Here is a 12,756-nt window from a genome sequence, read left to right on the forward strand (position 1 = left end):
AGGCATAAAACAAAGCCAAGGGAAAATTTAAAATAAATGGCACATCCATTGCGTGAAAGGCACTTTAAATTGATTAATAACTTTATACAGCAGAGGGCGAAAATCAAAAAGGTAAAGAGCTCATACATATTTCGACGAGTTGACATTTCATCCCTGCATGTAAGAATGTCGCCGGTTAAAACGGACCAGGAACATCGAAGGTGAATAATGGTAATCTTGTTTACATATGAAAGCTGTATGGCAGGGCGAAGTTAGACCTTTGGCCCTACGTTGGCTGCCTCCACTCTGTCGTCATGTGCCGTCATATACAGATGATTTCAGATTCCAGGTAGAGCTACCTCGCGGCACAAATAAGATCACATCTACCTGCACCGCTTCTTTACTGTTATTTTTGGCTTTGATGGAAACTGTATTAAAATTACAAGTAAACTTGTAGAAAATTGAGATACAGTGGTTTGGTAACTTTATGTTTGGTTTGTGGAATGGCGTTTTTATTTAGATTTCGCTCGAATATGAATATGTAGTGGTTTATTGTTTGGGTTGCTGAATGGAAGTATAATAAATACGTTGGTTATTTAGTATTTAATCACTCACTGACACAACGCATTTATTTATGAACTTAAATAAAAAAATAAAATTATATATGTTATTTTAGTGACCCAATTAATTATTTTAAATTTTTTAGATTTTTTTTTTTTTTTGGGAAATTTATGTATAACTTTTTCCAGGTACATTTTTCAAAAAGGTTTTATAGGATCTTTTTTGATGTTTTTTAGGCGAATAATACATTTCCGGAAAAACAAATAATTTTTTTTTAAACTTTTTTTTTCAATTTTTTTAGCCAAAATTTTTCCAATTTTTAGTAACTAGTTTATATAAATTATTTTGTTTTTGATGGGAATTCAATGCTAGAAGAAAATTTTCTATATTCCCATCAGTTTTAGAAAAAAATTGAAAAAAAAACTGTTTCGAAGTTTTTTTCAATTTTCTGGAAAACTTATAGACTTAAAATTTATTTTTCTATTAGATTTAATGCGAATTAACATTTCAAACAACTTTTGTTTAAATAATTAATTTCTCCAATCAATAGTTTTCCAGGAAAAAAATAAGAGCTAAAATTATGGGTATTTTTCCATGGGTACTCCTTTGGATTTTTTGAGGAAGAAACTTTTTACAAATTGGGTTATAATTTTTTCCAGATGCATTTTTCAAAACAGTTTTATGTTAAAAGTTTATTAAGACTTTGGGCTGATTTATCAATTTTCGAAAGAAACAAACAATTTTTCTAATTTTTCAAAAAACCTTCATAACTTCTTTATTTTGCAATTCCCGACTAAATATTTATTTATAGGATTTGTTCTATTTTTGATAAGGAATCCAATGCTAAAAAAAAAATTCTCTATTCCCTACAGTTTTTGAGAAAATCAGGACAATATGTTTCAAGGTTTTCTTAATTTTCTGGAAAACTATTGGACTAATTGACTATTTTATTATTGCACCTGATGCGCACTGATATTCCAAACAACTTTTGTTCCAACAATTTCTTTTTCCAACTAATAGTTTTCTAGAAAAAAAATAAAAACTAAAATAATAAGCATTTTCCTATGGGTACCTTTTTGGATTTTTTGAGGAAGACTTTTTGGGAATATTGAGTATAATTTTTTTTTGGTACATTTTCCAAAAAGAATTTTTTTAACCTTTTTGGGTAATTTATCAATTTCCAGAAAATTTTTTTTTTCAAAATGTTTCCTATTTTTCAAAAATCCTCATTAACTTCTTTATTTTGCAATTTCCAACTAAATACTATTATATATGATTTATTCGATTTTCGATAAGGAATCTAATGCTAAAAGACAATTTTCGATATCTCTAAAAGTTTCAGAAAATGATAAAAAATTGTTAAGAGGTTTTTCTCAATTTCCTTTTTTATAAAACTATTGAACAGAGCGTTTTTACTATAACTCCGTTAATTTTCCACCGATTTTCATGAAAGTTAAATCATAAAAAAGAATTTTTAATTTTAAATAAAAAATCTATTTATATAAATATCCATTTATTCAATAGTTTTCAAGTTAATAGAAAATTGTTCAGGAACAAAGTGTTTTCGCTATAAGTCCCTTAATATCTCACTGATTTTTATAAAAATTAAATCAGAACAAAGAATTTTTATTTCCAAATAAAAAATTTATTCACAATAATTTTTATTAATTCAATTTGAGTTAAAGTTAACTCAAATTAAAAAACATGTCTAGGAACAAATTATTTTGACCATAATTCCCTTAATTTCCCATCGATTTTCATGAAAATTTGATGGTAAAAAAGGATATTTAATGTCAAATAAAAGATGTAATTATACAAATTTCTTTTTATCTCATATATGTTAAAAGAAAATTAAAAAAAAAATCGCTTTAATAATAACTCCCTTAATTTCTCATTGATTTTCATGAAGATCCTTAATTTCAAGCAAATAATCTGTCAATAAAAATTTCCATTAATAGCCTCAGTATTTCCAGAGCATATTGGCACCTAAACTTGCAATCATCACTCTACAATGCATTCTATAATTTCAAAAATAAAAGAATTACAAGAAGAATTTATTCCCCCCTAATATACACGCCTGGCCAACTTAGGTCTTGCGTGCGTGAAAATTCTTGTGAGTGTCCAAGTGCACATAAACACCTTATTCCTATAACTAAACTCATTTTTAACATTGTGGAATAAGCCAATCAAACTTTAATTTGCTGAATTATGATCTTAATTTAAGAGTTATAATCATTTGAGTTTTGCTTTACGTCAAAAGCAACCTCGAAACGTCAACCTCCGGGTTTTTGGTTAATAACTTTTGATCTACTGAAGCTATAAACATGAATTAAACTTTATTTGGTTAGCAGTGAAATGCTTTACAAGATTGATTTCATCAATTAATACCGTCAGTCCAGTACAAGTGGAGAAATTGCAACTGCAAGATAGATAAGACCCTTCAAACTTATCCTGGCCCAAAAATGACTTATATCTTTTTTGATAATGGGCCTACATTCATGATCGTTGTAAATAAACTTAAAGAGTAAGTGATCATCTTTAGGAATCTTAAAATTTTTCCAAAATGTTTAATGGCTTAAGAGTTACAACCGCTTGAATTTTGCCTCACGTCAGTAGCACCCCCAAGCGTCAACCTCTAGGTTATTAGTTGATAAGTTTTGATCTACTGAAAAACTTTATTCGATTAAGAATGAAATGCTTTACAAGTTTTATTCTATTAATTAGTACCATCAACACTTCAAACTTGCCTTGACCCAAGAATGACTTATATCTTCTTTGATAATTGGCCTATAATCATGATCGTTATAAATGAATTTGAAGACTGGCTGATCATCTTTAAGAATCTTAAAATTTTTTCAAAATATTTAACGGTTTAAGAGTTATAACCGCTTGAATTTTGCCTCCCGCCAATAGCACCTCCAAGCGTCAACCTCTGTGTTTTCGGTTGATAACTTTTAATCTACTTAAGCTATTAACATGAAATAAACTTTATTTGGTTAATAATGAAATGCTTTTCAAGGTTTATGTTATTATTTATTACGATAAACCCAATATAAGTGGAGAAATTGCAGCTGCAAGATTGACAAGCCACTTTAAATTTGCCCTGACCCAAAACTGACTTATATCTTCTTTGATAATTGACCTGCAGTCATAATCGTTAGAAATAAACTTTAAGACTAACTAACTATCTTTAAGAATCTGTTTAAGTTTTTTCAAAATTTTGAACAGTTTAAGAGTTACAACTGTTTGAATTTCGCTTCACGTCAGTAGCACCTCCAAGCGTCAACCTCTATGTTTTTGGTTAATAACTTTTGATCTAATAAAGCTATAGACATCAAATAAACTTTATTAGGTTAGTAATGAAATACTTACAAGGCTACTACTATCAATTAACACCGCCAACCTAATACAAATGGAGAAATGGCGGCTGCAAGATAGACCATCAGTTGAAATTTCATTTTTCAGCTGATAATCTTTAAATATGGTCGCTCAGAATGATCAAATGATTGTTAAAAATTGAATAAAATTTTTTTTATCAGATTGCCGGTAAGTAATAATGTATCGCTTTGACTGCTTGCAAGGAAATAAAAATTACTGGAAAAGTCTGAAAGAAGAGAAAAATTAACTCAATTATTTTGAAGTAATTTTCTTTTTATTCCAGGCAGTTGAAATCTATATTTTGCAGCTAATAATCTTTGAATAAATAAAAAAAAATTATTTTTAATAAAAAGACATAGAAAAGTATAGGCCTAATTAAAAATGCTTTAATATCAAGTGCATTAGTTAAAAAAATATCCTTTAATATTCAAAATAAAGTTTGAATTCAAGGTGTTTAATAATTTAAAAAATATCCTGCCTATTAAAATTACTTTTTTTCTTAACTTCTTGTTTATGCACACACAACAAAAAAAATGCGTAAAATAGGAATCAAGCCTCTTAAGCTTTTATTTTTAATGAAGCATATTAAAAATAAATATTCTTTTCGGTTAAAAAAGAAATTAAATAGTTTTGAAATTTCAGCAGCGTTATCTTTTATTCTCGTGTTTTCCTCATTATTTCGACGTATTCAATTAAAAATAACAATGTCTTTATATATACATAGATGTATGTTAAAAAATAAAATTAAAGGCATAACTTCAAATTTAAATAACAATAATATTTAATTAAATAAGAAAATCAATGGGGATAGAAATATAATACTCACTCTCATATACATTTAAGTTATGCACAAATTGGATTAAAAAGCCTTTTTAATGTGAAAAACTAAAAATTCTCGTAGAGCTATAATTTAGCGAATCACTGATTTGTGTAGCAAAAAGTTAAAGCTACAGTCATTATAGAAAAGACTGTTTCTTAAATCAGATTGCCGTTCAAGTCTAGGTTATCTCGGTTCTTTTAAATATCAATTTAAACTGTTCACACCTCATTAAGTTTCAATTTTACAGCTATTGTCCCATCTGGGTTATAGCCTAGGGTAGCATGCCGCTGAAATCTGAGATTGCTGCGCGCGTGCACACCACATTGCTCGTCTTACATTTGTTTTATAGGAATTTCCTTTCCAGTTTAGCCTTTTTCTTATATATTTTCTTCTACAGACAAGACATTAATTTCGGCACATTTTTTTAATGCCCTTAAATTAAATTGGTTGGAGAATCTATGGGGAATCACCCAGTGCAGTCACTGTTACGTATATCCCTATCTTGGTTTTTAATGAACATTAATCATCCCAGTCGATACGAGACGTATTCGGAAATTGAATGAGAGATTAGAGCAGTAGCCAGGAATCATATATGTTAATATTTCCTGTTACATAAGGATATCGTGTCAATCGATTGTTTAAATTCAGTATGTATTTTTGTACATATGATTCTAACTCTAATGAAAATCTATATGGTTGTTTGGTTACTGATGAACTTACCCCAGTTGGTGCCAATCCCATCCCCTATAAAAAAAAGAAATATAATAATCAGTAACATTAACTTGCAAGCAAGTAAAACTCTCTAAAAAAAATAATAAAAATACAGCTACACCTATTTAAAATACATTGCTGTTTCAAAATTATTTACACATAAAACGTTTCATGCTGCAATATTTAATTTCAAACTCCTTAAAACTTTCTGTATACACTTATTTCGTCCTTTAATTATCTCCAAGTTTTTATAAGCGCAGAAAAGCTTTTTAAACTTTACAGAATAGGTATCTTATGGTGTTTTTACAATTTTCTTTCTCGTACTTTGAGTTATTAGCTTAGAAGTTTTTGAGAAGAAAATTGCTATTGCTAAAACTACCAGAACTCTACTTGTAGTATGCTTCTACTAACGGTACAAAAACATACAAATTTTATTTTGTTTAATAAAAGAAAATATGTGGTAGAATTTTCAATTAACCAATTAAAGTTGAATAACGACAAGTTTTGGGGTCAAATTAAAAAGTAAACTTTCTGAGGAATGAGCCCAAGTAATCATTATTTTTATTTCGAATAAACTTATAAAATGAGTTCATTGGTAGAAATTTTCATGCACTTGTGCAAATTGCATCTGAAAGGAACCTTTACATATAACGATTTTTTTGCACAAGTCCATAAGCGCAAATTGCATGAACGTATTATAAATGAAAAATATGTGCAAACTGAGGGTGTAATAGCTCATAAGACGTGCATACAATTTGGGTAAGCGAACTTTCACCAGTGTAAAATGATCAAAATCATTATATACCGGGTGGTGCGTCGCCGAGCGGAACATAGGAAATCCCATGTAAATTTTAAGGGGGTCAATTATTGGCTTCCCTGTACATTACAAAAACAAAGGTAAGGACACAAAGTCACGGTCTCATAAAATCCATAGAATTTCTTAAAAAAGCTCAAAAGCTACACCTTTTTTCGTTTAAACCGCAAATTAAATCACCTTAAGACATCTCAAGTTCAATCTTTAAGAAAATCATAATAATGTATACCGTAGGCAGCTAGGAAAATGTCACTTTCAATTTCATAAAAGGTACTTGAATTTAACAAATGTGGCTTTCACACCGGATGACGAAAGTTTTTTGAATCTTAATTTAAAATATAACTTTTTTAAGAAGACTGACTTGCGCACGCGAGAGACTTTAGCTGTGGAGGCTGAGAATGTTTTGCAGACTACTGATATTAAAAATAAAAATATTTTGCGTGCTAAAATAATAAATTTATTAAATTCTAATATTAATTCAAATTCTAATAAATCTAATTTTAATAATAAACATCTAACTTCTCTTAAAAATAGAATAAAGAATCACGATTTAATCCTTTCGAAAGCTGACAAGGGTAACTGCCTGATTATACTTAAGAGGGATAATTAGATAGAGAAGGTTTTAGATTTTTTGGGTTCGGGTGACTTTGTTAATGTAAACAAAAATCCTACTAGCTCTTTTTTCTCCAAGGTTAAAAAAACAAAAGTCAGATTACACAATGATAGGTGTAATCTGACTTTAGAATTTTTTCATACTAGGAAAGAAAAATTATACCCTATGAATCCCAGAACTCCTCTCCTCTACGGCCTTCCTAAAATCCATAAACCCAATCTCCCTATTAGGCCAGTAGTATCGTTTGTAAACTCACCTTGTTATAACTTGTCAGCCTGGTTAAATACCACACTCAGAGATGTAACTGGTTTCAGAGGTACTTATATACACAAAAAATTCAGTAGAGTTGACAAATTTTTAAAAAAATATCTGCATACCAGAGGGTTCAAAACTAATTTCTCTCGACGTTAAGAACTTATTTCCAAGCATTCCACCTGGTGATCTAGTCAGGTCCCTTTTGCTTAAGTCACCGCTTGACAGATTTATTGTTGATGATCTTTTAACACTCCTTAAGCTAGTACTTGATCAGAATTTTTTCGTTTTCAACAACAGGTTTTTTAGACTGTTACTGGACTAGCAATGGGGTCTTGCCTCTCTCCTCTTCTCAGTGAGATTTTTATGCACCATTTGGAGAAAAGGATTGTCAATGGGAAGTTTGGTGCTTTTCTCACTGTATATAGGAGATACGTGGATGATATTTTTGTGGTATGGAATGGAAATGATCTAGAATTGGCGGATTTCCTCATTTCTATAAACTCTCTTCACGCAAATATCTCGTTTACCATTAAAGAGATGGAAAGTTACCTCTTCTTGATGTTCTTATTTCAAAAAATACCAACAAACTTGAATTTGAGACCTACCGCAAACCCACCACTACGGACAATGTCATCCAATACTCCTCTTATTCCTACAAATTGGCCTCTTTTAATTCCCTTTTCTATCGCCTTTTCAACATCCCCCTTTCTAGAGAAGCTTTTCTTGGTGAACTAAATATAATTAAACATATTGCTTTTAATAATGGTTTTGCACTTGATATAATTAATCGCCTTTATTCTAAATTCTTTAATAAATACAAACTAACTTACAACTTAATCCATCTTAATAATGAAAATAGTCACCTTTTTAGATCAATGTCATTTTTTGGTAATATTTCTTTTCAGCTTGCAAAGTTTTTTAAGTCTACAAATCTTACAATTGCTTTTAAAACTACAAACAGTTTAAAAAGCCAGCTAGTTAGTATAATAGATAAGGCAGATTTCTTTTCAAAATCAGGGGTATATTCATTAAGATGTAATGACTGTAATGCCATTTACATAGGGCAATCGGGGAGAAAAATTTCCACCAGAATAAAGGAACATACAAGTTTGGTGGACAGGTATAGGGATACTGACATGATCGAAACTAAATCGGCGTTTGCAAATCATTTATTGGCCTCCTCACATGGTTTTTCTTTAACTCAGGGAGCGGATATTTTGCATGAGTGCTCAAAAGGCAAAAAACTGGACTTGTTAGAAAAAATGGAAATAACTAAAGCTAAGAAGAGCCCTGTCCTTGTGTGTGTGAACGATATTTTCACGTTTGAACCTCACCTCATTTATAACAACCTGTCTTAAAAAGTCTTTTCTTTTTCTTTTTCGATTTTAGATATTTTTAGTTTTTATTGTTAAGATGTTTACTTATATTCACACTTAATAGTATAGTTCGGAGTGTTCCCCATGTTTTATCATGTTACTTGGTGGCCTATGGGTTAGACGCGCGCCTGTGAATCTAAAGGTTGCTGGATCGTTCCCCACTGGTGACGTTTTACATTTTTACTTTTTTATTTTTTAAGCATACATTTTTATCTATGGTGGGAATTGTTAACTTAACCTAGCTTTTCTTTTGTTATTAGTTGTAATGTGATCTGTGTAGGTCTAAGTAATGAGTTTTATAAGCGTTCTTTTTAAAAAATATCTTAATGTATTTTTTAGACCTAATGATGCTCCGACAGGAGCGAAACACGTGTAGCTTTTAAGCTTTTTTAAGAAATTTTATGGATTTGATGAGACCGTGACTTTGCGTCCTTACCTTTATTTTTGTTTTCGTTTGGTCTCTTAGAGAAAAATGGATGATACGTTTCTATTCCCCGTACATTTTACAGAAAAAATGTAAGATAACTTTTTGAAGAGACCAATCTGGCAAACCCTCGTGCAAAGTTTCAAAAAATTTTAATAAGTGAGTCTTGAATTATTCAATTAAATGTAATTGCAAAATTATCAAATTTTCGGTTTAGGTAAAACCAGACACCAGCCACCAGCAAATAATTTGTTATAAGGCTTTGTCAAATCTGACGTACAGCCGAATACAAGAAATGTTTTTTTTTTGTTTTATCAATCTTACAACCATACATTCAAAGTAAGACACGTTAACATTACTTTTATATCTAAACTTTTATTTAATATAACGATGAACTTAAACCAATTATAATTATTATTATCGATTATTAAAAAAATAATTTTATCATTCTTAGAATTTAATTAAACCAATAGCAGTATCTAAAATATTTTCAATTTATTTTCCCATCAAGCCTATCTAGTCCATTTCAACCATTAAACCTATTGTTAGTAAATTCGAGTCCAAAGACATTGCAATAAATAATTGTAAATGTTTAACTCAGAAGATCGAAAATAGATCCGAAAAAAGAGAGAACAGAACTCTTAATATTTTACTAAGTGTGGATAAATATAAAATGAAATACAATAACTTTTTTAAAAATAATAGTGAATAAATAAAAACATCAATTAATCAAATGTTCAAAGAACCTCCGTGCTTTAACGGCTTTCCAAGCACTCTCTAACCATACGGGCATTATGGGCCGGACAACCATCCATTTGGTACCAGATCATTTGATCTTCCCGAACAACTTTTTCCAAGACGGGTCCAATTTGATTTTGAAATAAGTCCAAATAGGTTTGAGCTGTTAGGTTATAGTCCTAGGATAATTCCCACGAATACATTTGTTTTTTGGGGATATTATGTCCGAGTATGAACAATGTTCATTTTCTTGGCTCCAATACCGGCAATTCTGAACATTTGGTTCATTGTTGAGGGTAAATGTACATTCATCGGTAAAACAAATATTTCCTAAAAAATTCCTATCATTATTTGCTCTTTCCATCATTTCAAAACAAAATGCCATTCTTCGCTCTTTATCTCCTTCCTGCAGCTCTTGATGTTTTTCGAATTTATACGAATAATATTTGTATTTTTTTTAAAGTGCGCAATACCGTTGTATGATGTTTATTTACCTCTTGCCCAAGAACCCTCGTACTAACCATCTTGTTTTCCTCCACACTCAGTAGAATATTAAGATCTCTGTTCTCTTTCTTCGGCTCTATTTTCGATAGTTCCTGAGTTGAACATTTACTATTATTTATTACGGTACCTTTGGACTCAAACTGAACTTATTGACAATACGTTTAATAGTTTAAATGGACGGAATGGGCTTAGTGGGGAAATAAACTGACAACATTTCAGATACTGCTCTAAAACTGTTTCCCGTATAATGCCACTTAATTATGGCTATTTTTTCGTCAATTGAATAATTCATACTTGTTTTCAAATATCGACTGTCACTGATTTATTGACACTTTTCCTCACGTCAGTGACAATATTCTACTGATGCACGTTTGGTTTTACCTGAACCGAAAATTTGCTAATTTTGCAATTACATTTAATTAAATAATTCAAGATTCGCTTATTAAAATTTTTTGAAACTTTGCACAAGGGTTTGCCAGATTGGTCTCTTCAAAAAGTTATCTCACATTTTTTCTATAAAATGTACAGGGAAGCCAATAATTGACCAACTTAAAATTTACATAGGTTTTCCTATATTCCGCTCGGCGACGCACCACCCGGTATACAGGTCTGGCCAAGTGAAATCTTGGGTGCGAACATTTTGCATTAACTTGCAATAACTCATATAAATCACAAATTAATAAGAGATCATTAGTGTTTATTATCTGCTAACCCAAATTGAACGTAGAGGTGGCCAAGAGGTATGGATTCTCTTTTAGCGAAAACGAGGAATCGAAGGATCAATGTTTCTTTAAGTTAATACTTAATACCAACATTGATCTGCGCGACTTGCGCCGTTTTAGCTCAGTTAATGTTTATATTTAGCATATTGTTTCTTTTATTTGATATGACATTTATTAGAAAAAAAGAAACATTTTTAATATTAGTTTTGTAATGACGTGAACCATTTTTTTAATCATTTTCAGGTCAAAAGATGGCATTTTATTTTGAGGCTCATAAGAACGAATTTTCCACTTAAAAGACTAATAAGTTAATCATATTGAAGTCAAAAAGGAATGTCTGCATATTAAATTCAAACGTTTATAAAACGGGCCTTAAATCCATAGGTCTCAAAAAAATTACTTTTTAATTCGTAGTGCTTTTCCCCGTATTTATTTTTAATATTTAAATAATTAAAAACAGCTTATAAGCGTTACGTTTTCCTTTAACTTTTCTCGAAAGTTCATATATTTTACTAAAACTGGTTTGTTTATAATCCGATAATGGACGAACTTCTCCTTTCCACTAAAGTCATTAGTAATATTATATAAAAGAACGAGTAAAAAATGCATTTAAATTTTTAATTTTTAGCAAAAATTTTAAGATAATGTAATAAGCGTTGTTAGTTCTGGGTTGATTATATTTAAAATTAATATAAAAGTTTTTCTTTTAAATAATCCTACTAACCCCAAATTTCTTTAAAATGTCCTTTTTTTAAAAACATCTCTTCCATGTAAATACATATTTATACATACAATAACAAGCAAGAGTTCCTAGAAAGATAACAAATATCCCGACCGACATATTAGATTATTGCATTGTGGCATATGCATGACCGGATTTATCGAGATAAGAGGACTTTATTATAAATACAATTCCTGGCATTGCGTTATTACTCCCTAATTAAACTCTGGACAATCAAGGCGTGTCTTAAGTCAATTATTAAAAAAAACGAGAAAAAAAATTAACTGGCTAATGGTGGAAAAAGTGCAGTGGTGCGACGATCGCGTGCTGGTGCAGGTGCTTCAGTGCTCGGTGCTTCGCGCTGTTTTAGCCAAAAAACATGTTTCTTAACAAAAAAAAAACCCGAATTTATCCAAATAAAAAACAAACAACATATTCAGGATAAATCGGGTGTTAAGAGAAACATTTGTATGGCCGGTGTCAGCGCAGTAGAGGTGCAGTAGTATATAAATTGAAAGATACACACCCTTGCCATGGACGAATCCCCACTCACCCTGTATCCTCCCAAATTGTTTACCACACAGGTAAACATCGCGTCCCTGCCTTGAGGGACTGTCAAGTTCTCCAAAGGGAACTTAAAGTCGGGCTCAAAGCCTAATACTGCATCTGAAAACAAAACGACAATGTTACAGTTTCAATTGTTTTAGTTTTACCCTAAAAACTAAAATTTTATTAGCGAGGGATTGGGGGTCACTTTGAAGTAGTAATTGAATATTTGAAATTTGTTGTTTTAATTGGTTATGAATGTACAGTTTCTAAGCAAGCTTAAGTACAGTTGATACTTGATGGAATTTTATGGCATTGGTATTTTCTATTGGCCACCAGAGTTTAATAATATAAATTAATTTATGATTCAACTCGTCCTGGTTTAAGAGGAAAGGCATCTCTTTTAGACCTAATTATTTGTTTTGATAAAAAAATCTTGATTTCTGTACCGTCTCCTTTATTATTGACATACAGAACTTTAAAGTTTTGAAAAAAACGACTTTTATATTAATTTTATTAATTATTCTTAGCGTTTTTGATATACATACACAATGTGTGACAAATAAAATAACAAAACGGAGGAGTTCTTGGATT

At 30.4% G+C, this 12,756-nt stretch overlaps 1 protein-coding gene across 7 annotated transcripts in view; it reads right to left on the reverse strand.

The window, feature by feature from the left end:
• Window positions 1-12,756, reverse strand: part of LOC126748603 (lachesin-like) — a 184,703-nt gene that overhangs the window by 26,130 nt on the left and 145,817 nt on the right. For 4 of the 7 annotated variants that reach the window (XM_050457948.1, XM_050457947.1, XM_050457953.1 and 1 more), the window contains 2 exons: window positions 12,143-12,282; window positions 5,459-5,482 (listed from right to left, as the gene is read on the reverse strand). In XM_050457948.1, the coding sequence (XP_050313905.1) occupies window positions 5,459-5,482; window positions 12,143-12,282 (164 nt within the window). The remainder of the gene's footprint in view (window positions 1-5,458; window positions 5,483-12,142; window positions 12,283-12,756) is intronic. The other 3 variants (XM_050457951.1, XM_050457952.1, XM_050457949.1) reach the window with 2 other exon arrangements.

This window comes from Anthonomus grandis, chromosome 22, assembly GCF_022605725.1.
Source record: "Anthonomus grandis grandis chromosome 22, icAntGran1.3, whole genome shotgun sequence".
NCBI lineage: Eukaryota > Metazoa > Arthropoda > Insecta > Coleoptera > Curculionidae > Anthonomus > Anthonomus grandis.